At 35.4% G+C, this 26,031-nt stretch overlaps 2 protein-coding genes across 9 annotated transcripts in view; one reads left to right on the top strand and one right to left on the bottom strand.

Moving 5' to 3' along the window:
• Window positions 1–11,618, bottom strand: part of LOC127861936 (acyl-protein thioesterase 1-like) — a 32,133-nt gene extending 20,515 nt beyond the window's left edge. For 4 of the 5 annotated variants that reach the window (XR_008040373.1, XR_008040374.1, XR_008040372.1 and 1 more), the window contains exons 1-3: window positions 8,540–8,605; window positions 7,542–7,573; window positions 3,711–3,776 (exon numbers count right to left, since the gene is read on the bottom strand). Coding sequence is in view for 2 of the 5 variants with exons in the window: in XM_052400677.1 (XP_052256637.1) it covers window positions 3,711–3,776; window positions 7,542–7,573; window positions 8,540–8,590 (149 nt within the window). In the remaining 3 variants the exon portion in view is untranslated. Of the gene's footprint in view, window positions 1–3,710; window positions 3,777–7,541; window positions 7,574–8,539; window positions 8,606–11,376 lie in introns of those variants that run through there. The other variant, XM_052400678.1, reaches the window with a different exon arrangement.
• A 258-nt stretch (window positions 11,619–11,876) lies between these two features.
• Window positions 11,877–26,031, top strand: part of LOC127862081 (post-GPI attachment to proteins factor 6-like) — a 41,585-nt gene continuing 27,430 nt past the window's right edge. For 2 of the 4 annotated variants that reach the window (XM_052401038.1, XM_052401039.1), the window contains exon 1: window positions 20,790–21,392. In XM_052401038.1, coding sequence (XP_052256998.1) covers window positions 20,873–21,392 — 520 coding nt within the window. In that variant the 5' untranslated portion in view covers window positions 20,790–20,872. Of the gene's footprint in view, window positions 12,015–20,789; window positions 21,393–23,837; window positions 24,046–26,031 lie in introns of those variants that run through there. The other 2 variants (XM_052401041.1, XM_052401040.1) reach the window with 2 other exon arrangements.

A 26,031-nucleotide genomic window follows, 5' to 3' on the forward strand; every position in this document is an offset into this window, starting at 1 on the left:
TGAAAACTAAGACGACAAAGATAAATAATTGAACAAGCCCAGACTGCTAATCCTCCGTATTCTGCTGCTTTTACCGTTATTGTAAATTGATATAATTTGGGTGTTATCATGTCATGGGTCATCAACAAAACATACACTGATATGTTTCTCGTATGAACAATTATAACGAACTGACAAGATAATGTTTAACAAGTACATATTAATTTTCCATGATTTTGTTTATTCTAAATTTATTTATTTTATTTGATGATTGATACTTAGATATATTAAAGTTAAAAAAGAATTTAATATTTTATAGATTTTTTTTAGGTCATGAAAGTGTTGGTAGTATTGATGGTAGTAGCCGGTTCAGTAACACACCTTTATAAAAAATAAATGTTGTCACAGTTATGTAGCATAAGCCCCCAAAGAAACCCAAAATCTTTGTATAAGCTCATTGTGAACAAAACCTGTAAGGTTTTGTCTCAAAACGCCAATTGTGTCAAAATCAAGCTCTTTTTGACCAATTTTGAACTTTGATCTTTTAAACAGACCTTGACATTTGAGGTGATGAGACACTTGATACAAGAGACACTAGAGTCTCCACAATGTAGTAATTTGTGGTAAGTTATCTTAACCAGAGCACCACATTACGGGTGCCAACGCTCTGCTGCGGGTGCAGTTTTGAATAAATGAAAGCTTGTCAGAATTTTTATTTTTATTTTTTAGAGGTCACAATGACCGTGACCTTTGACCTAGTGACCCAAAAATGGGTGTGGTGTGTAGAACTCATCAAGGTGCATCTACATATAAAGTTTCAAAGCTGTAGGTGGAAGTACTTTGATTTTAGAGCCAATGTAAAGGTTTTATCACGGCAGATGCTGTAGGGCAGACGACGAGCTGGCTATGACAATACGTCAGGGTTTCTCCAAAAACAGCCAAGCTAAAAATTCATGATAAATGACAAAGTTGGAGCCTGGAAAAGATGTTTTATTGCCAACTTAAACCTTAAGCCTCTAAGTGTGACCTTGACCTCTGAGGCAGGCAGACAGGTATTGCACAAGAAATGCCTTCTCCTCCTGCTGGCCATTAGCCGTAAGTGATTTAAAAATAGAAAGATGACTGACAACGTTGCAGTAACAATAAGCTGTCTTATACCCAAAGTTGACCTATTAACACACAGTATGACCTTGATCTTTGAGGTACATTGACAAGAGTTAAATGCAAAATGTTGTCAAATGATGGATTGCATTTATGCCCAATATCTATAAAACCCATCAAAATATGGCAAAGTTATGGCTAAGATAAAACAAGAGCATAACGGGTGCCAACGCTCGGCTGCGGGTCCAGTTTTGAACAAGAGCACCGCCTTGTGGGTGCAGACCGCTCATCTATTTTCTTTTTCGAAGGTGAAGGGACTCTCATTTTCAATCACAAAGGAGGGAGGGGTGGATTGAAGAGGGGTGCATTGTGTGGGGGTGTGGACATTTATTACATTATCTTCAAAAATGCGAAAAAAAGGAAAAAAAAATTCGGGGGTGGGGGGGGGGGGGGGGGGGGGGGGTGGGGGGGTGGGGTTGGGGATTCTTGGGTGCGATGGTTGGACGGTATTTCAAACATAAAATAATAAAAATAAATATTTGTGTTTTTTAACCGTTTCAAAAAAAAAAGTAGGGGGTAGAGGTGGGGGGGTATAGTGTGAGGGTGTGGTGGTAATTTGTGAGATGATCTTAAAAAAAAAAAAAAAAAAAAAAATTGGGGGGGGGGGGGGGGTTCTGGTGGGGGGGGGGGAGGGGGGTTGGGGGGGGGGATTCTTGGGTGCGATGGTTGGACGGTATTTCAAACATAAAATAATCAAAATAAATAGTTTTGTTTTTTAACCGTTTCAAAAAAAAATTGGGGAGGGGGTGGGGTGGGGGGGTATAGTGTGAGGGTGTGGTGGTCATTTGTAAGATGATCATAAAAAAAAAAAAAAAAAAAAAAAAAAAATTGGTCGGGGGGGAGGGGGGATTCGGGGGGGGGGGGGGGGGGGGCACGGGCGATGGTTGAGTCTATTGTGGTATGTCAGGTAAGAGTAGTTTTGTCAAAGTATCAATCAAATCTAATCATAAATAAAGAAGTTATGGCAATTTTAGCAAAATTTAATAATTTGACATTGAGAGTCAAGGTCATTCAAAGGTCAAGGTAAAATTCAACTTGCAAGGTACAGTAACCTCATGATAGCATGAAAGTATTTGAAGTTTGAAAGCAATAGCCTTGATACTTAAGAAGTAAAGTGGATGGAAACACAAAATTTAACCATATATTCAAAGTTACTAAGTCAAAAAAGGGCCATAATTCCGTAAAAATGACATCCAGAGTTATGCAACTTGTCCTTTTACTGTACCCTTATGATAGTTTGCGAGTGTTCCAAGTATGAAAGCAATATCTATGATACTTTAGGGGAAAAGTGGACCAAAACACAAAACTTAACCAAACTTTCAATTTTCTAAGTATAAAGGGCCCATAATTCCGTCCAAATGCCAGTCAGAGTTACATAACTTTGCTTGCACAGTCCCCTTACAATAGTTAATAAGTGTTGCAAGTATGAAAGCAATAGCTTTGATACTGTAGGAATAAAGTGGACCTAAACACAAAACATAACCAAATTTTCAATTTTCTAAGTATAAAAAGGGCACATAATTCTGTCAAAATGCCAGTCAGAGTTACATTACTTTGCCTGCACAGTCCCCTTATGATAGTTAGTAAGTGTTTCAAGTATGAAAGCAATAGCTTTGATACTTAAGGAATAAAATGGACCTAAACACAAAACTTAACCAAAATTGTCAATTTTCTAAGTATAAAAAGGGCACATAATTCTGTCAAAATGCACGCCAGAGTTATCTAACTTTGCCTGCCCAGTCCCCTCATGATAGTAAGTAAGTGTACCAAGTTTGAATGCAATAGCATTGATACTTTCTGAAAAAAGTGGACCTAAACGCAAAACTTAACCAAAATTTTCAATTTTCTAAGTATAAAAAGGGCACATAATTCAGTCAAAACGCACGCCAGAGTTATCTAACTTTGCCTGCCCAGTCCCCTAATGATAGTAAGTAAGTGTACCAAGTTTGAATGCAATAGCATTGATACTTTCTGAGAAAAGTGGACCTAAACGCAAAACTTAACCGGACGCCGACGCCGACGCCAAGGTGATGACAATAGCTCATATTTTTTTTTCAAAAAATAGATGAGCTAATAAATGAAAGCTTGTTAGAATTTTTTTTTTAGAGGTCACAAAGACCTTGAACTTTGACCTAAATGGGTGTTGCGTGTAGAACTCATCAAGGTGCATCTACATATGAAGTTTCAAAGTTGTAGGTGGAAGCACATTGATTTCAGAGACAAATGTCAAGGTTTGAGCACGCTGCTAACGGCAGACGCCGGACTGCGGATGCCGAGCTGGCTATGACAATACCTCGGGTTTTCTCCAAAAAAAAGCTGAGCTAAAAATCAAGATGTTTTATGACCAAATTTGACCATTGACCTCTTACTGACCTTGACCTTTGAGATAAGGAGCTGAGGTGTTTATGTCTTATGATGGTGGATTAAATTTTGCACAGGTATTTAGTGTGACAGTTAAATGCTGACTTCGTTGAAGGGGCATTAAAAAAGTCATAGGGTTATCGTCAATTAAATTTTGTTTAAGATTGCTTGAAAAAATCTCCAAGAAGAATTATGATATGCATACTCACGCATTTGGGCAGACACATTTCACATTCTTGAGTTTCATTTGTCTGAAGGATTCTGACCAACCTTGTCTGAAAAAAACATCCAAAGACTGATAAAAGGAAGTATAAATACATCGTCTTAAATTTTCGATAAAAATATGATGAAACACACTTATTGTAAACGAAAGTACAAGACTTTGAACTTTCAAACATATATATAAAGAGTTCCAATACACCATGCTTAACTATTATTCAACTTTTTAGTATACCATGCAGATACTTTTTCTAAAAGTCATCTGATGTATGTACATGTAATTACCACAAACACATATTTGAAATTGATTATCTAAGGGGGCCATAAAGTTATGCAAAACAAGAAATAAGACAATGTAAAGAACTAAATTGTCAACTTTTAATTTAGTAATTCAGTTGAATTTAATTAACATTCAAAGCAAGGACCACAAGAAGCTACTTCCACACAAATTTACAGCACAATACATCCATTAAAACTGAAGTTATTTAGCGGAAAACATTTTTCTATTTGTAGTAGCAATTACCTTGACCAAACTTGCCCCAAATGCAATCCAACCTTTTATAGTTCTGCATGTTAGCTACCTACAAACAAAATTGCAGCAGAATACCGCCATCCAAACTTCATTTATAGAGTGAAAACTCGTATTTTTATTTTTAGAAACTGTGACCTTTAAACCACCACTGGCTTCCTATCAAAACCTGCACTAGACCAGCATAGACCTGCCTTCACACAAAATTTCAGCACAATACATGTTGTAAATCCATCTAAGTTTAAGTTATTGAACGCAAACTTTTTGTACATTAAAGCAACAATGACCTTGACCAATACACAACTGGCTCAAAATGCCACCACATGCTAGGTCGACATGTCAGTAAGAGATAGGAGTCGTTGCATACAAACATTATCTGAATGTACTTAAGTACAAAACTGGGAATATTTCTACATGTATTTAATTGCAGATCACAGTTATGGGCCTGGGTATGTGACCTTGCATGATTATCTAAAAGAACATGTGTGAATTTTAAAAAGGAAAATCTGTATAAGAGATATGTACTTGTTGCACACAAAGATAACACAACATTAACGTTAAAGTTTTTGTGTTTATGCTTGTAAATCTTTTACCCAAACTGCCAAATGTGAGATTCTGATTCATGGAATATCTGTAATAGCAAAAGTAATACCATGGATATCTGCATAATTTCTTTTTCCAGAGCCTAATGCAGACGCCAACGCTGACATTTTGGTGAGTAGTATAGCTCAAAATAATCAGTGAATTGTTGAGATAAAAACTTATAATAACAAGGGACAAAATTGTCACAAAACCAGGTTTTCATTGTGAAAAAAAAATCTGATAAAGGGAGAAAACTCAAACTGAACTTTTGAAATGACCAAAAAAAATTAACCCCCTTTGTAATTTTTTTTTTTTTTAAACTATTTTTAGTCGTGGCGACCTTGACATTGGAGATATTAACGTGATTCTTTCGTGGGACACACCGTCCCATGATGGTGAACAAATGTGCCAAATGATTTTAAAATCTCACAATGAATGACATAGTTATGGCCAGGACAAGCTCATTTATGGCCATTTTTGACCTTTGAACTCAAAGTGTGACCTTGACCTTGGAGATATCGACGTAATTATTTCGCGCGACACACCGTCCAATGATGGTGAACAAATGTGCCAAATGATTTTAAAATCTCACAATGAATGACATAGTTATGGCCAGGACAAGCTCATTTATGGCCATTTTTGACCTTTGAACTCAAAGTGTGACCTTGACCTTGGAGATATCGACGTAATTATTTCGCGCGACACACCGTCCAATGATGGTGAACAAATGTGCCAAATGATTTTAAAATCTGACAATGAACGACATAGTTATGGCCCGGACAAGCTTATTCCGCCAGCCCGCCAGCCAGCCAGCCCGCCCGCATTCGCCAATCTAATAACCAGTTTTTTCCTTCGGAAAACCTGGTTAAAAACTTAATATTTACATGTATTTATTTTAGCAAACTTCAGTGAAATATTGAATATTACAATATATTCTATCCAAACACAATATTTGTTCTGACTACAAACACACTGGTGCCCGAACTCTGGGGACCCAGGTTTGATACCCTGTTCTGACTACAAACACACTGGTGCCCGAACTCTGGGGACCCAGGTTTGATACCCTGCTCAATCTTAGACTACATTGTATGTTAAACAAAGATGCAGCGTACTATGTCCTTTACACCAGGCACTTTAAGTCCCATACCTGTTTCTGGAACGGTTTGCCTAAAACTACTCATGTAACCCAATTTACTTGTTCATGAAACATGACCCTACTTGAAATTCCCCATGCATTTGACAAAATTGTACTATACACACAAGCCCTGGACCAGTGACATCTGTTAAGATTTCTTAGTATAACGGTTACGCCTAAAATAAAGATAGGTGGACAGTCTTTTCATCTGCTCCCCAGTACAGCTTTATTTAAGTACGAATATTTTGTTCAATGTCAAACTGGCTCTGTCTCAATAACCCCAACTTGGAAAATGATGGAAGTATTAGTTCACTAGCACAAAAGTCTTATATGTTTCAATATTAATTTAATAAGAAACAAGAAACCGTCGGAGACGGGTGATGCTCCCCAAAGTTTTTTTTGTCACAATATTGCACTATATATTCAGATTAAAGGAAACGTCTTGAGGGGCATAACTTTGGACAAAATAATACGATGGATGGTTTAGCAACTAAAAAATTTCAAAGGGCCATCACTCATCTAACCAGAACCCACTAATAACATGCGCATCTCCTCAAGGTAGTTAAGCTTCCCAAAAAGCTTCACTGAAGTCCAGTCATTAGTTAGGGAGAAATAGCCCGGACAAGAATTGCACTATATGTACAGTTTATAGAAAATTTCAAAGGGCCATAACTCTGTGAAAAATCATCCGACCATAACCGGCTGAAAATATGCACATCTCCTGTTGGTAGTGAAGCTTCCCATAAAGTTTCATTAAATTCCCGTGATAAATTGCTGAGAAATAGCTCGGACAAGAATTGTACTATATGTACAATGGAAAATTTCAAAGGGCCATAACTCTGTGAAAAATCATCCGACCATAACCTGCTGATAATATGAACATCTCCTGTTGGTAGTGAAGCTTCCCATACAGTTTCATTGAATTCCCGTAATAAGTTGCTGTGAAATAGCCCGGACAAGAATTGCACTATAATGTACAATGGAAAATTTCAAAGGGCCATAACTCTGGGAAAAATCATCCAATCAAAACCGGCTGATAATATGCACATCCCCTGTTGGTAGTGAAGCTTCCCATAAAGTTTCATTGAATTCCGGTCATTAGTTGCTGAGAAATAGCCCGGACAAGAATTGCACAATATGTACAGTTAATGGAAAATTTCAAAGCGCCATAACTCTGTGAAAAATCATCTGACCAGAACCCCCTGATAATATGCACATCTCCTCTTAGTAGTGAAGCTTTCCATACAGTTTAATTGAATTCCGGTCATTAGTTGCTGAGAAATAGCCCGGACAAGAATTGCACTATATGTACAGTTAATGGAAATTTCAAAGGGCCATAACTCTGGGAAAAATCATCTGACCAGAACCGGCTGATAATATGAACATCTCCTTTTGGTAGTGAAGCTTCCCATAAAGTTTAATTGAATTCCGGTCATTAGTTGCTGAGAAACAGCCCGGACAAAAATTGTGCACGGATAGACGGCCGGCCGGATGGACACACGGACAGACAAAGCGGCGACTATATGCTCCCCCCCAATTTTTTTGGGGGGGAGCATAAAAAATGAAACAACATACCCAGTATCACCCAGCCCATGTAGAAATATCAACTGAAAAAGAAAAGCATACACAAAATATTATATTCAAATGTTTTTGTTTTTACGTGGAGTACTAAACACTTAAAAAGGTGTAATAAGAGGCAATCAATTAGCTTGCAGCGTTTTTTTCTTTCCAAACAGGACCTAAAAATTCCAAATTTAAGGTTTCAAAAAAAAAAATTGTAACTCAACATTTTGTTCATCTCCAATTCAGCTGTATAAGTTCAACTGAAGTAAATGTAATAATTAATACAGTTTTATTCTCAATTTTGAAGCATTTTTTAGCAAAACAAAAACAACACCTATATATTTTACAAGTTTGGTCATAACGCAGCAAATTTTCCCAATCCAAAGGGACTCGGACCCATTCCCAAACTGATAAAAAAAACAAGAGATGTGTTTATCAGAAACACAATGCCCCCTTCTGCTCCACTTTGAAGCCATACATTCGACCTTTGACCTTTAAGGTTGACCTTGACCTTTCACCACTCAAAATGTGCAGCTCAACAAGAAGTAAGAGATTGAATGGAGAAATGAAATTTTTTATTTTTTTATTTTGACCTTTGACCTTGAATAATGACCTTGACCTTTCACCACTCAAAATGAGCAGCTCCACGAGATACACATGCATGCCAAATATGAAGTAGATGTGTTCAATATTAAAAAAGTTATCATAAAAGTTGAAGTTTTGAATATTATAAAAGTTATGATAAAACTTTAACGAAGTTTAAAGTTTTAGGAAAGAAGAATAAAATTATATTTGACCTTTGACCTTAAAATGATGACCTTGACCTTGAGTTATAGCCACTCAAAATGAGCAGCTCCATGAGATACACATGCATGGTAAATAACAAGTTGCTATGTTCAATATTGCAAAAGTTATCAAACTTTAACCAGAGCTACAGATGAGGTGCGTATTTGCGTAAATACCCAATCTAAAATTGCCAATTACGCATAAAAAAATAAAACCATGCGTACCAAAACACAATTGAAATCGCTGATTACACATATCGTATTTTTCCTCTGCATAACGAGTAAATCTGTCCCGGAAATACCTGGGTCCAAAATAAGAGATTCTTTCCGCTTCGTCCAAGCACTTTCAGTATAACCTTCAGCACAATAATATGTACAGAAGAAAGTTTCTTTGTAACTACGTGTTATTGTTGTAAAAATGTCAAAACCGTGAGGCTGTAAAAAGGGACTCATCGTATCCCAGACACAAAAAAACACACTCAATTTTAAGTTATTAAACCGCGAGCAACACAAAACCAGAAGCGAAGAATATAGTGAAACTAATTCTTGATTTTGCCCTACAGTGCTTACATTGTAAGAAAACTGGTGGAAAAAAATCATCGAACTTTTTTTTAAATCAAGACTGTTTATTATGGATACATGTACATAATAACACAAGATCCCTGAAACTAATCAATTAGTTTAAACCTATTTATTTTAGCTCGATTGCATCGAAAGCCTAAGGCTTATATAAACGCTCTCGAGTCCGTTTCCTGGGCCTAGAACCAGTACTTGGTGTCTTTGGGGGAGATCTAAAGAATGCTCCCACGGTGGGGATCGAACCCGTGACCTCCCGGTCGCTAGGCGGACACCATATCCATTACACCACGGCGACCTTTAAAACTAATCAATTAAGAGTGGAACTTAAAGCAGCTCATTCTGGTTAACATTTGAGAATTTAAGACCATGAAAATACCCAATTTTAATACAAAAATACCCAATTGTCAATTAAAGTAGTGGGTACTGACTTTTTTGTACCCAATTGAAAATAATAATACCCAATTGAACTCAAAAGTAGTAGGTATTTACTCAATTACTTAGAAAAGTTATCTGGAGCTCTGTCTAACCAAAGTTAAAGTTTTGGGACAGAATGACAGACAGGACAAAAAAAATATACCTGTGATCTAATCGATCCGGGGGCATAAAAACACTGGCTTGATCTGTGACTAGTCTCCTAACTCAAGAATAATAATTTCATAATGTTTAAGGCTAACAATACATATGTTACGCATCACCTGGGGAACTTTTAAGTAGTAGCTCAAACACCAACAACCAAGTAAGCATAATTGAAACTAGTCACACTTTCTTAATTATTATCTCTAAACTAATTTAAGCTTTCTACGTGGCATAACAATGTTCATATTTTGACAGTCGATACAAAAAATATTATACTTTATAGTAATACTCCAAATACCAGTGCTCACGCTGCTGCCAGACATTATGGCCAATGGCGATTATTTAATCCAACTGGCTATTATTTCTTAAAATTGTCTAGAAAAAATGGCGATTATTTAATCCTCCTACACCAAAAAACAAATTGCCTCTAAATGTTGTCCCGCGAATGCAAAACGCCTGCAAATCGGGCCATCAAGCAGGAAAAATTGATAACGAGATTACCTGTGTCCACACTCGACCCTGTGTATTGTCATACACGCGTCAATAACTTTTGCGACATTGTGGCCTAGAGCGTTTTTCTCAATCAGTGTCCGACAGCAGTGTTATATTTCGGAAAAAACGTTTTTTATCTCCCTGTGCTTTACCAATTATCGGTAACTGTTAGATCTTTGTTTATTTTTCGGCAATTATTATTTAATCGTCATGAAATCGCCGCTTATATTGTCGGCTGGTTTTGTTTTTTACGCCGTTTTTTCTGCAATTAGATTATGTCGAACATTGCTTGATGAAATAATTATTTAATCGCCATCAACTAAATATCCCCGTAATAACCGCTGTTTGTCGTCTGCTTTAACATAATGATTTCATTTTTTAACCAGGTAACCTGGTTTTCGCAATTCAAAGGGACCCGGCATTGGCCATGGCCAGCTAATTGTAACGAAACACTGGCTTGGAATTACACTGAGGTGGTGTATTTACACTCACGCCCTGTGACGTTAATTGATGTAAACATGATCGGCAATGCGAAAGTGTTATTTTTGGAATAAATCATTTACAATTGATATTGGCCTCTGCCTACAATATAGCGGCCGATGGCAAATGTCATATTAGGAGATAAAGTAGTCGAACGATATGCACATTTTAGATTATGCATACCAATATTTTATATTATGCATATTTCATGTGCAAAACGCGTACATTTTTTCGGATTACTGTTTTCGGATACTGTATTATTTTCGTCGATTATGATTTATTTTCGAAGTTCTTAATAGCAAAAATAGAATGACAAATACACATGCGGTGATACAGAAGGTGCGGTTTATAATATTTCGAATTGTATTCACCAAAAATTGCAATTGGAAAACTATAAAAAATAGTTATAATTAGTACGGGCTCTGGGTGGGTTGGGGCCTCTGTCCTTAATTCTTATGTGTATGTAACTGTTGCTGAGATCTGGTTTGTTAAGTCACACCCACAACATTGATTGTATTCTTTATTGTAAAGCCATGATAATATTTTATAAGAAAGACACACTGATATAATGCTTGTTTTTAAGTTTATATATATATATATATATATATATATTATAACTTAAATCCAATATATATACATTTAATAAAACATAGATAAAATAAAATTCATTGTTTTTTTTTCTTTTTGCCTTCAGTACCGTTTTGCGGAAAAGTCCGCATATGCTTTGGCTATTATTTTTTTAAGGAAAAAAATTATGGCTATTATTTTCTGAAGGCCAGAGTGAGCACTGAAATACTTTGTTAAGAGGTAAATGCATAGACTAAAATCGAAAATGTACAGTACATTTTGTTATTAAATTTTCATTAATCAAAATAACGATAAGTGTAGTTATAAAATAGTTAGGGGTCTTGTCACAGTAAATAAGGAGGACCCACAGTTGCCGTGTTCTTGGACGCCTGTGCCGCAACGGTGAAAGGTTTTCCGCTCATTGTTTTAGTTGAGCTTGCACCCATACATGTACAGAAAATATATGGAAAAAGGTGGCTAACGCTCAAAACTGACTTTATTTTGACTTTATTCAGCATAAAATCGAGCTGAATGATATAATTAATTCATGCAAAACCCTTCGGGATGCTGCTTTCCCCGGAAGTTGTGAAGAACGTCATACAATTGGTGGTTTCATGAACACAATACCACACTGTACAGATCACGCTAAACAATCAAAGCGCTGAAGGGAAATAGATTGTTCGCTATTGCATTATTTTAGACGCAACTCAAGTTTCAAAATTAGGTTATAGCTTTTTATATCGCAAGTTTGAAGTGAAAACAACCCATTCAAATTTATTTATAGTGTGTCTTAAAGCACAGGCGTGTGCACTGTTTTTCCTCATATTTATGTTATAGAGATAACTTAGACAAAATAACAACAATTGACCTTATCGCGATGACGTCACAAAAGGGGCAGTCCCTTAGCGACGGTGAAAACAATTCCCTAGATACGGTCGATTTACTACGCTGATTGAGCACCTCTGCTGATATTTCGTCAATTGCATTCCTATTGGGAAGTCGATAGGTAATTAAATATCCTGTAATTGGTGTTTAAAATGTCTTTTGACTATTATGAAGGGTTATATTGCACTTCGAAAGCCCGATATGATCAGAAAATAAAACTAATTGGACTTAATGAATGTCCGTACAAATTGCAAGCTGGATGTTGGAAAAATGACCCGACCAAGTGGCCGATGATCGAGTACGGCGACATTCATGATTAACTTTCTCACTTAGACTCCGGGTAAATTCGTTTATTCTGTAATAATGGGAGTATCCTTGTAGATGTTGATGTAATGAGTATTGTCGTTCTTTTCAGGGTTCATTAATCTTCGAACATTATAATTATATTTCTACTATGTCAATTTATCATGCTAATGTGAAGCTGTAAAATACGTAGGGACATCTGGTACATGACTTACTGAAAGCCTTAGTTGTGTTCATTGTAATGAGTACGAGTGACAAATATTAAAATTAACACACATATATCTGTATAAATATTTGTTTTTCAAACATTATTTACCCCCGTTGCTGTCAAACGTAATTTCTTTTTTGTGGTGTCGATCGTTTATTGTCGTAACATTAAATCTTAATACGGAATGACGTCTGTTTAATTAACTGATACACGCTAAATACGTTACTTGTTTTTTTACGTAAATTTTATAATTATTAAATACTTTAATAAATTAATCGGGCTAGTATCTTTACAGTGTAAATTTCTGATAATCTAAATTGGACATGACTTTATATTTGACCATATGTCACATATCTAATTTAAGCAACTGTTAAGTACATCGGCGTTAATTATTCATCCAAGTGACTGCTTAATACTACCAGAAAGAGGTAACATGGTGGCATCTATCGTGTTAAATGACACTGTCTGGACCACCCAGTGTGGTTTATGACACCTTTTTGTCAGTTAAGTTTGGACAATATTTGATCAAAACGAGATAATCGGATTATGCAAAACAAAGGGGCAATTAAACACCAGAATACAAAAGCTTACACGATTTTAAGACTGATGCAAACAATCAAATGAAAAATATTGCATTTAATTTAATTAAATGTTTATTTAAGGTGTCAACGTGTTTTATAAAGCAACTGTATATTCAATTATTTCGGCATTTAAAATTTGGCTTAAATGACTGCTCAGTATGACAAGAGATGACATAGAGGTATCATAAATTGTGTTTAATGACCACATGTGGTTTATGCAGAGCCCCAAGTATAGGTCCCCAGCTGGCTTTATGACACCGTGTTTTCTTTGTCTGGACAGTATCCGATCATAACGAGATAATCGATTTGTGATGAAGAAAGGGGCATTCAAATACCTAACATGCGGAAACAAAGTGTCGAAATTGGTGTGAATTAAATAAAAACAATAACATTTATCATGAGAATTTATTTAATACGTAACAAGGTAATAAGGTAACAAATATAGAAGTTCAAATCAGCTACTATATGTTGCATATATTTAAAATTTATTGGTTGTTTGTTTTCATCCTTATTTGTCTTCGTTCATTTAATTAAATTTATAATGAAAGAATTTCTATTTCTAGGTATTTTTATTCTAAAAAATGGTCGCGAAGATGTGCCTTAACTTAAGAAAATTGCGAGCAGTGTTAAATATTTCAATGCAAATAAAATGGCGACAGCGCTTTTGTTTTCACCGTCGTCAAGGGGCATGTAACTCTAACTGACGCAAGTGCCCGGATGTTGCGATAAGGTCAATTTGTCTCTTTTTCACAATTGGTTGCTGCACTGGCAACCATCTTTAGAATTTTGTTTCCTTGCTAACGAAAAACAAGCATATAATCATGCACATTTTGTGTTATGTGTATCTAATTCTTTATATATTTTCTTTAAATTATTGAGCAACAATTTCGCCCACATGACATACTTTGAATGCAGCATTAAGCCCCGTTTTCCCTGAAAGCAGCCAATATGTACAGATTTCAATGATAAACTGACAAACGTCGTCGCACAAGCTGTTATAAACACTAGACTGGCCAATATCGTTGAACAAGCTCTTAAACCTATTACAGGCTGTCTGCTGCAGTGCACCAGTGGTTAAGTATAAACAGGCAGTGGTTATCGTTCCTAGCGTAGTGACTGGCAGTTGTCGTTCCTAGCGTAGTTTAAGCCGACTGACTTGCAAAACTGCCTCTCTAAATTAACGCTCACAACTAAAAATAAGCCAAATCGAGGTTTGAGTGCAATCATCACTGTGTCATCAAATAAATTGACTTTGAAATCTATTAACAAGCATGTTTAACTATTTTTGTTTTACTTCTTATTAAAATTTGAAATAATGTAAGACAAATAGATCAAACGTGGATCAGATCGAGCTATTAAGTTTTTGCACCTGGTTACATCCAAGGGATCGGTAGGATATACCCGCCATCCAACAGGGCTGTGTTAATCTGTGAAACTGATATTACATCTCACATACTACAATTAGAACAGGTGCAGGAATAAGTGGTCCAAATATAACCCCCATTTTAAAGGTAGTAATTCACTAGTATTTCATAAAATACACTTGCGCAAATACTGTCTATTATTCCGAAGTCTACAATCTTAAAACAAAAAACAGAGGGAACCATAAACACAGTAAACACAGTAGAAAGTACACGCAATTCCTTGGCGAAAATGACGTAAACGAAGCCATTTTCAGACTGTTCCATATACTTTACTGAGACTCAGTCAGCACCTGTCTACGAATGCCCCCCCCCCCTCCCAACCCCGGTTTACGCTACAAACAGATATAAAAACTCCTGTAGCAGCAGGTTTGCTAACATCACATGACTAGGGTCAACGATTGCTTCATATTCAAATTTCATTTTCAATTTGCTCTGGTATTCCACTCTACAAGAATACTGTGATTTAAATCTTTGTTGAAAATGAAAAATACTGTCATCATGCATGCAAATGCCACATTTGCGATGTCATTTTTTTAATTTTATAGTTATAGTATGACGAGACAAATTTCAGTTTAATGTCTCGAAGAACAAAAGTTTGCAAAAACCGACAAAGAACAAGAACACCGCCTATCGGATGCAGACCGCTCATCTTTTTTTCTTGTTAAAGGTGAAGGGACATATCTCAATACTTCAATCAAAAAGGGGGGAGGGGTAAGGGTGGAGAAAGGTGTTAAGTGTGGGAAGTGTTGTCATTTATTATATTATCTTTCAAAAATGAAAAAAATATTATTATTTTATTTATTTTTTGGTGGGGGGGGGGGGTTATTGGGTGGGATGGTTGGACAGTCTTTCAAAAATTAAATAATAAAAATAAATATTTGTGTTTTTTAACCTTTTTTTTAAAGAAAAATGGGGGTTGGGTGAGAGGGGGGTATAGTGTGGGGTTGTGTTCATTTATTAGATGATCTTTCAAAAATAAGAAAACAATGGAAACAAATGGGGGGATAAACACAAAACTTAACCAATTTTTTTAATTTTCTAAGTGTAAAAGTTGCCATAATTTTGTGAAAATGCCAGTCAGAGTAACATTACTTTGCATGCACAGTCCCCTTATGATAGTAAGTAAGTTAAGTAAGTATGAAAACAATAGCTTTGATACTTTAGGAATAAAGAGAACCTAAACACAAAACTCAACCAAATTTTCAATTTTCTAAGCATAAAAGGGGCCATTATTCTGTCAAAAAGTCAGTCAGAAGTACTTTACTTTGCAAGCACAGTCCCCTTATGATAGTTAGGTAGTGTTGCAAGAATGAAAGCAAAAGCTTTGATACTTTAGGAATAAAGTGGACCTTAACACAAAACTTAACCAAATTTTCAATTTTCAAAGTATTAAAAGGGCACATAATTCTGTCAAAATGCCAGCCAGAGTTATCTAACTTTGGCTGCCCAGTTCCCTCATGATAGTAAGTAAATGTGCCATGTCTGAATGCAATAGCTTTGCTACTTTATGAGAAAAGTTAACATAAACACACAACTTAACCGGACGCCGACGCCGACGCTCAGGTGATGACAATAGCTGATTTTTTTTCAGAATAAGATGAGCTAAAAATATCCTTTTGTACTAAATCTTGGGGTTTAATATTTCAGGTGTAGTACTTAGAAAGTACAGTCGTTGCCGTCATTGCCGTTATCGTAGTAATTGTCGTAATAAAAGTATAGGTATTACTTAAATGTTCAAACAAAAGCTATGGGATGATCCAAAGGTCGCAAGTTTAAGCTTACCGTCTGTTGTTAGCTATACCCATCTGTCATGCGGTATAAATGCTACTGACGAAATGCGCTGTAGAAAACATTAGACAACTCTTTATTTTCGAGCATGCAAGGACTACCATGTGATAAAAACAGCTGCACATGCATGCTCATACATGTACTGTTAAATAAATAGTTTTTGTTTATAAAACTCGGTTATAATACAAACGTACATATAATTTCCGAATTTCGTGTGCGGTAACAGAAAAAAGAAATTAATTCCTTACTGTTTGTACTATAGGAGTCTCATTAGATACCAGTATAGCATTCGGCCCAGACCAGATTTCCCCCACGGATCCTTAAAGAACTTCACAAAGATGTTCTCCCATTATTTGCAAGATATTTCAATTATCCCTTAGCTCAGGTATCGTTCCATCAGACTGGAAGAAAGCAACCATAGCTCCTGTGTTTAAGAATGGATCAAGGTCAAAACCCAGCAATTACAGACCCATATCACTTACATGTATTGTCTCTAAACTGATGGAACACATAATTGGCTGAAACTTAATGTCCCACTTTGATGAGCACCAGCTTCTTTCCCCTTTCCAACATGGAATTAGGTCTAAATATAGCTGCGAGATACAGTCGATTAACTTCTCACAAGAACTATTTGACTCTCTGTAAAATGACCAACAAACTGATGTAATTGTAATGGATTTCTCCAAAGCGTTCGATAAGGTCGATCACCACACGCTTATCCACAAATTATACAAGCTTTGGGTGAACTTAGAGGTCACGTCCTGGATTAGATCCTTCCTCAGTAACCGCACACAGAGAGTTGCGGTTGAGGGTCATATCTCGAATGAACTCCCAGTTATGTCTGGAGTCCCTCAAGGTTCAGTCATAGGTCCCTGCTTCTTCCTGACATATATCAACGACCTCCCTGACAGCATAAAAAGTAAGGCTAGGTTATTTGCTGACGACACTGTAGTCTACCTGACAATCAAGTCCCCAGTCCGACTAAGAAAAACTTCAAAATGACCTCTACCAACTAGAACAATGGGAAAGTGGATGGGCAGTGGAATTTAATCATGATAAGTGTGAGGTCTTACGAATTACTAGAAAAAGAAACCCCATCATATTCCCCTACACCCTCCATAATAATGAATTAAAATCAACCGTTAATGCCAAATATCTTGGGGTAACCTTAACTAAGGATTTAAACTGGTCAAAACATATTAATAATATATGCCTTAAGGCCAAAAACTCCCTCAATTTCATAAAGAGAAACGTAAGGACCAAGAACATTAAGGTTAAAGAAGCTGCTTATACCACATACGTACGCCCACAACTTGAATATTGTTCAGTTGTGTGGGATCCCTGGCAAAAACACTTGACTGATAAATTAGAAGGGGTCCAACGAACAGCAGCCAGGTGTGTCATAAATGACTATGCATACACCAGTAGTGTCACCCATATGTTACAGACCCTTCAATATAACACCCTTGCCCACCGCCGCATGACCAACTCCCTCATAATGCTGTACAAAACTCACCACCAGCTAGTCAACGTAGGCCACTGTCACCTTACCCCTACAAGAAACTTAAACTTCCTAATCCCCCAATCACGCACCCAGTTTCACATGAATTCCTTCTTTCTCCGCACTATAAGGTATTGGAACGGTCTCCCATACCTGGTCAAATCAAGCCCCGATCTCGATTCCTTCAAAGCGAGACTCGGGGAGGTTAAATTCTAAGCTATAGCCCCTGTTTTTATTTTTAACCTAACCCTGCACTTCTTAATATTCTTACTTTTCTGTGTACATACCGTATATACTTTCTCTTTTAGATGCACTTTTTAGATGGTCGCTTTAGCGACCGTCTAAAGTGCTTAGTGTGAAATTCAGGTCGATACGGCCTAGGTATGATTAACCCAATACCCGCTTGCGTATTCGCGCAAGAAAGAGTTGTATAATTTATGCAAGAGGTTTGAGTTCCCCAATAATGTGTATTCACAAATGAAAACATTATATTAATATCGTGTTACATTCAATATTTTCGAACGGTGTTTTATAGAAAAGAATCAATAAACAATGATCGTATTGTACGTGTCGCGGAGGAGATTGTTTATGAATGATTTAAATAGTCCACTTTCTGCTGCGTGTGCGTGACGTAGTATTTTCGCTCAGCTCATTCATAAATCTGAGGCTGGCGATAAACAAAGGGGAGTCCGTGTTAGAATAACGCAATAGTATAAGGTTACGCTTGGTTATATTCACGGGTCTCAATTAATAATACGTTAATAATGGTAATAATACCACGAGTTCAACAATTATTACAGGGATACGATAGACAACATAAAAAAATGTTTCATTATCGCAACCTCGAAAATGCTTTTTAATCGCTAAACCCGAAAACAACTTAATATATTATATTAAATATATTTATAACAATAAATGTCTTTTTAAAATGTAGTCGGCGTATACGCTGACTTTGAAATAAAGTTAGCAATTTACTTTTCTAAATAATTAAATACAATTAAACAAAAGTTAAACTATTGTGTTGTGTTTTTCACTTGTAAGCTGCATATTCACCGCATGAAATGTGTGTTAGCATTGTCAAACCACACATTAGTGTGAGTAAATAAAAAATATACTACGGGAGAGCACTTCATATGTGTCCTCATATGCCTTGTTATGAGTATCTTTCTTCACTGTCGAACTATATCGTATGTTTATATTTGATTTAAACGCAGTTTTCTTTCGACACATTTAAATCACACGTCAACAGCGCCTTCATGCGAAAATGGGTCTTATGCGTTTCGGCAAGCGTTTGTTAAACCCAACATGTGCTTTTGCGCAGTCAGGCCATAGGCGATGCTGTTCGCTTTAAAATCACTCAATATATTATGTTTCTCCTTACCAGAAGGAGGGATAGCTGAGTGGGCTATTTATATGATGGGCGCATATGGAATAAGACCCATTTTCACATGACGAGGGTCATTACAAATCTCATTGCGAATTGAAAATGCCACATTTAAGAACAATGCTTTTTGATACAAAATTGAATTGAAAATAGCAAACTTGTTAATAATGGCAGCCTATCCACACATTAAGGAATTATTTCCAGACGTGCTGACCAAGTACGGCAAACATTGTGGTATGATAATTAAACGATTTTCTATTATCGTGACACTATACTATTTCGCTAATGATTGTTTTCTCATCTTGAAGGCGAAAGTGAAATTCTGCGAGATGGATTGTAATGCGTAATTGTAACAGGGCCACAATTTGTGTCGTTTGAGCATACAGAGAGTAGTCCGGAATTCCTTACACTGAACAGTGCTACATCCTTTGAATTGAGCACATACGCAGTGATGTAGCAAAAATTCAGAGGTTGTATCTCGAATCAGCTTATTAAATATTCGAAAATATTCATGCGTGTCTGTTGGCGTTGTGTAAAAGTCACTAAGATGAAAAGTGAAACAGCTACGCCTAAAAGCGCATTAGTGCTCTATACCTATGTTTATGTTAGCGTTGTTGATACCGTGTGAACTGCTCGGGTAACAAGTTAAGCATAAACAGCAATTTTTACATACTTTTATTCCTCCATATACAAAAAACGAAGATTATTGTATATTTTGAATTTGTATTTGGTGTCAAAAATCAAAAGTTTTGTACACGGAACTTTCATTATGAATTTATATTCTTGGTGAGATAGTCATTTGATATTAGAAAAAAATATTCCTTTAATATGATGGTGACTGCAAATTTTCTTTATATAAAGTCACATTACCATTTTCATCATACCTTCTATGCTTTCAAAACTTCCAAAAATCATGTTGTTTTTATTTTTTCTTAGTTATTTCTATGAAATAATTAGGATGATAAAAAAGTGCACACAAAACTCGACCCGTGCGCTATGACACACACTTTATAAAGTTGAATGGCGTGTGTTCATTTCAAACTTGCGATTGATTTTCAAAAATGAATTGCGTGTTAAATTATGCAATAGCGAACATCTTCAGTGCCTTCAGCGCTTTGATTAACTGACTAAGGCTGGTTTCCCTGACAACGCGCCTCCCAATTATAATCGTGATTGATTGTTCGGGAGTATACCGTAGATGTAGATGTAGATACCGAGTATATTACAATATATACGGTTGGTAATTGTTTAGCTGCTTAACGTCCAATTTGTAAACGAATCGTCGGAATCTTGAATGAAAAAAGGATTTTTTTTCATTCGATTGGTGTACACTTAATATTTTAATATAGCTCAGAACTTATATCCGTGGAAAAAATGGAATACCGGTAGTTATATTCTTCAATCTCATTGTCTGACATATAGGCAACATAAGCGAAGTTTCGACTATTAAGGCCTAAAAAAATGTGTCTGCAATTATGTTTCACGGCCGTTAATCACGCACGCCACCTCTGTTTTGAGATGTATTTATAAATGAGCCAATGCTACTTCCGAGGTGACGCTCAGGCACGAATGTTTTTAAATTTAACGGATAATTTTACATTGTATGTTGAGGCACGAACTACAAATCTGCTAGGAGAATGGTGCCCGTCCTGATTCGCAATCAATCGGATTAGTGGAATGCAACCTTGGTGTGTTGATATTGATATCACAATAATATTAAGAAAGAGTTAAGAAAGAAATTCAAAAAGTCCAAAAGGAACTTTGAGAAAAGATCAGATCCCAGTAATCAAATGAAACTTAATCAATGTAGAGAACAGTTTGTACAGTCTGTTGGAAAATCGAGACAGATGTACTTAGAAAATTTATCAAAAGAATTAGATCCAAAAAAGCCTAACAAATTTTGGTCTCTTATAAACAAAACAAGAAATAATTACAATAAACCAGTGATTCAACCAATACTAAGAAATGATAATTCTTTGGCAGTAGATGATGAAGATATCTACAAAGAGATGAAAATTCTCTATGGTCAAGAAAAGTTGGCAGTTAAAGATCATTTACCAGAATGGTATGAAAAAGTGAAACAAGATGTCATACAAATAAAAGAAACAGAAAGGCAAAAATTAACACAAACACCAACAGAAGTTGAGGAAAGTGATATAACAATAAAAGAAGTAGAAGAGGTAATCAAGGGTATGAATAAACTAAGTGCTCCAAGTCCAGAAGAACAAATTTTGGGTACAATGATAACTAAGGGAGGAGAACAGATGTGCTTGGGACTTCAGTTTCTATTTCAGAGATGTTGGGAACAAGGTAAACTGTCAGACGGTTTTAAATTAGACCCCAAAGTTATGCTGCCCAAACCAAACAAGGACAACTACAATGAAGCCAAATCATATAGATCTATTACCTTAGGTAGTGTGGTTGGAAAGCTCATGGAAAAAATCATCAAACTAAGGCTTACATGGAAGCTAGAATCTGAAAATGTGTTTTCTAATACTCAATATGCATACAGAAAAAATAGGTCATGTACACAGGCAGTTCTTAAAATGGTGAACAACATACAAGAAAACTTGGGAAAATCTGAAAATACCGTATTAGTGACAATGGATTTTGAGTCATGCTTTGAAAGAGTTTGGAGGGAGGGTCTGTTGAAAAAAGCTGAAGAAAACAACATAAGAGGAAGACTGTGGATTTATTTAAAAGAGTTCATGTCAGATAGAAAATATTACTTAAAGATCAATGATTTTAAATCACCAGTAATGACATCAAAAATAGGCATCCCACAAGGGTCAGTTCTTAGTCCCACTCTCTGCAACCTGTATACAAGCGACTGTATGACAAATGTGCTGTGCCAGCACATAGAATTTGCAGACGATGCTTGTCTCTACAACAGCGATACAGACATCAACAAGGCCATACAATCTACAAATACAGAGTTGGAAAAAATTAACCAATGGTGCACAAAATGGAATATGAGCATAGCCCCAGAAAAAACAACAGTTTTATTGGTAGGAAAGGAGCTTCAATCCATGGACAAACCTAAGTTCAACTCGAATGAACTAAAAATAGTAAAAAACAAAAGAATTCTAGGAATTACATTGGATAGTTTACTAAACTTTGAAACCCATATTGAAGAAAAAACTACTAAAGGATTTAATGCCTTACACAGTCTGGATAAATTTGTAGACTTCAACCATGGATGTTGTCAATCAACCTACATGAAGCTGTATAAATCCTTAGTTCTTCCAATTATGGATTATGGTGCTTCAGTTTTAGCCACAGCTACAGACAAAGCAACACAACAATTTGGTACAGTACAAAGAAGTGCAATGCTTAAAGCCAGTGGATGTATAAGTAGTACCAGCACAGAAACAATGGAGATACTTACTAATACCATTCCAATAAATATACATTTAAAGTTAAGACAGGCAGAAGAGATGGTCAGAATTGCAGCAAAAAGAGAAGAAAATGACACTCTGAAACAAGATTTTAATAGATGGCTTGCAAATCCAGAACAACACTGTAACAAACCTACCCTTTATTCCATACTAATGAGTAGATTCATAGAACACAAAGTAAATGTGCAATTCGAATGTATTGAAAAAGAGTTTGAATACAAAAAAGAATACATGGGACTTTCAAGAACAAATCAAAAAGTGTACACTGAGAACTTCAAACTAAACAAAGATCATCAAATGGAAAATGTAAATGAAATCTTGAATAGGTGCTCAAATAATGAAATCATAATATTCACGGATGGATCTACAATTGGAAATCCAGGACCGACAGGAGCCGGGGCAGTTATATATTTAAATGGGTATATGTGTAGCCCAATACTTTTAAAGCAAGGTGTTGCAAAAATATCAAACAATTACACGGGGGAATTAGTGGGAATTGAAATAGGATTAAACTTTGTGGATGATTTACAGGACATTACAAACAGGAAAATAATTATCTTCACAGATTGCCAGGCAGCAATAACAACGGCTTTTGCATGTGAAATTCCAACAAGAAACATTGAAATTATACTAAATATCAAACTAAAACTAAAAAACATTGAAGCACGAGGTAATACTGTTGAAGTTCACTGGATACCAGGCCATAAAAATATTCAAGGAAATGAATTAGCAGATCAACAAGCTAAACTAGCAGCAACAGAAATTATGACTTCAAAAACAGACAATCAGTGTTATGAAAAGAAAGATGCAAAAGAAGTAATAAATTTAATGAAAATAAAATCAATACAAAAATGGGAAGTTCAATATCTGAATTCAGAAAAAACAACAAAAATCCAAGAGTGCATCCCAAAGCCGGGTTCCAGAGCTTGCGTTGGAGAAAAAAATAGAAACATATTCAATGTAGTGAACCAATTACTAAGTGGACATACTCGCTTAAAGGCTCACTGGTCCAAGATTACAAACAGCGAAGATGTGGAGTGTGAAGCATGTAGAACACCAGAAACTATAAAACACTTCATATTTGACTGTTCGAAATACTCACAAGAAAGATCAAGTCTTCAATACAGAACTGAAGAAATATTACATAGAAATAATATATCATGTTCTGATATTACACTGGCAACTTTAGTTGGAGAGATACCGGACATTACTTTACATGCAAAAGAAGAACTGTTCAATTCATTTGGCAAATTCATCATGGAAACAAACAGACTTTAGATGTAAATGACATAAAATGTAAAAAAGTATCAAGTGAAAATGCAACAAGAGAAATTTTTGTACATAGATGAAAACGACTTCAACAGTCGTCAAAGCACAACGAGACCATAGGCGACAACGACGCCATAATTAGATTCAACAACAACATTAATGACACAAGATATTAATGGGAAACAAACAAAATAATGTTAATTGTAAATAAATATAATATGTCTAGATTTTAACCAGCTTCAAAATGTCTATGATATCTGGCATCGTACTTCTGTTGATCATGAAAGATCGTTCAGGTAACGTTTTTAAAAAGTGTAATAGTATATCGGACACTCCGGATGCATAATACAGCGTATATCATCAGTTTCTAAGCATCCCTATACCGAATGAAGCGTACCATATCTATAATGTATTGTTGATATAACAACTTCCTTATGACATAATAAAAAACGAATCAATCAGTTATCAATCAATAAAAACTGGACTGGCTTAAAAACAGAAACAATTCAAATACAGTCGATTGGTGTATAGCGGATTTTAGTGAGTAACGGATAGCTTAAACGATTTTTGCAAAATACTTTTATTAATTTTAAGATTTATAGTTTTCTATTAATTGAATACAAAAAGCCTATCATTGTTAAGTCGATTCATGTTTTTGTTGATGTGTGTCAATGGTTACAACTGTTTCTTTTTTCGAATGCAAAACAAGGTCACGTTATGTACTCACTGTTTTTGTGACAACAGGAAAAGTGCAGAAGTATGGTTTCTTGAATTTTGCAGATTTTGTTTGGTAAACATAATGTTCATTGATGTAATATTTTAGTATTATGTGTCCTTTACAAAAGTAAGAATGCTCAGAAACCAAATTGATGCGTACCATATAAAATAAGCATGAAAGCTGCAACTCGGGATTTAGTGAATAACAGACATGTGGTGACCCATATTCAGGAATGTGGGGATTGTCTCAAAATAAATATAAACTCAATTGAAGTTGTCCAATACACATGTGGTAAGCGTGGTAATCTTAATAAGTAAAAACATCATTTTTAATAAAAAATAATCAAATTATAAAACGAAATATCGATTTCTTTGAAAACATATTTTCCGCAATCAAATCTATAAATAGATTCAACTAAAAATGACCCAAATATAGGGTGCATCGCTTTGAACAGCAATTACTTCATCAATTGTGCAGCGATTTCCATGAATTTGGTCTTATTAAACGCAGAAATGAATTTCCTTTCTGGAAATGTACATATATTGCAATTATTTTTTACAAATGCTATGTAAAATTTCAAGAAATAACACGATACACATGTAATCCGATAAAGACCTAAGCGATCCGGTAATGGCTGAATCAGTGTACCATGAAATTCGCGCTTTAAACAATAATATTTTACGGAAATTTAAAACCACTGGCATGTTTCAATAGGAAAGACATGTGTCTATCTAGGTTTAATTGTTTAATTACTGAATGCATGGTGTTTACGTTGAAATGAGACTTGAAGTCCTTAGCTATTCGTTATACACCAATCAACTGTACTAGCCTAAGGGTACCAATTCTTGATTTTTTGCCGATTTTATTTAATTGTCAAACTCATGTTTTTAAAATTAATTTAAGCTGATATTTCAGGTAAAAGACTACTCTTTCTGAAACTATAAAATGTAAAGAAAACAAGTGTTAATAACTCGGCCTTACCGTTGGTCAAATGAAGTTGGTTCTGTTTACATTTGCAACCCGTTTGGAACCAATTATCAAATTTACTAAAGCAAGCCATCATACATTTGCAACACACACATAAACTGGAAAAATAGATTTATTTTTATTGCAACTGACGTGGATAATCATTTCTAATATATTTTGTTCATTTAATCGAAAGAATAATACTAATTGATACTTTGGACAAACATTTTCCTTTTTTGACTTCTCTAACTGCTGCTTGTAGAGCACAGACTGAGTATTTATTTGATTTTCTTCGTGTCATTTGTCTAAAATAAATAAAAAGAAAATCTAAATAGATGTGTTATATTTATGAATAAAATGATTCTTAATAAATGTGGTTGAATGTTACCAAGTTACGAGTTGGCTTCAATACGAATTGACCATAAAACAACTTAGTTGTTTGCAACCTAATCCATTAAAATAAAAATAGAAAACAGGGCAAGGTCAAGGATGTAATCGCTTATTTTGACAGTTGTATACAAAGTGAAAGGTAATAAAAAGCCTTAAATGGAAATGAAAACATCGCTTATATTTTTAGAATCCTATAAAACAAAACATT

This window comes from Dreissena polymorpha, chromosome 16, assembly GCF_020536995.1.
Source record: "Dreissena polymorpha isolate Duluth1 chromosome 16, UMN_Dpol_1.0, whole genome shotgun sequence".
NCBI classification, from domain to species: domain Eukaryota; kingdom Metazoa; phylum Mollusca; class Bivalvia; order Myida; family Dreissenidae; genus Dreissena; species Dreissena polymorpha.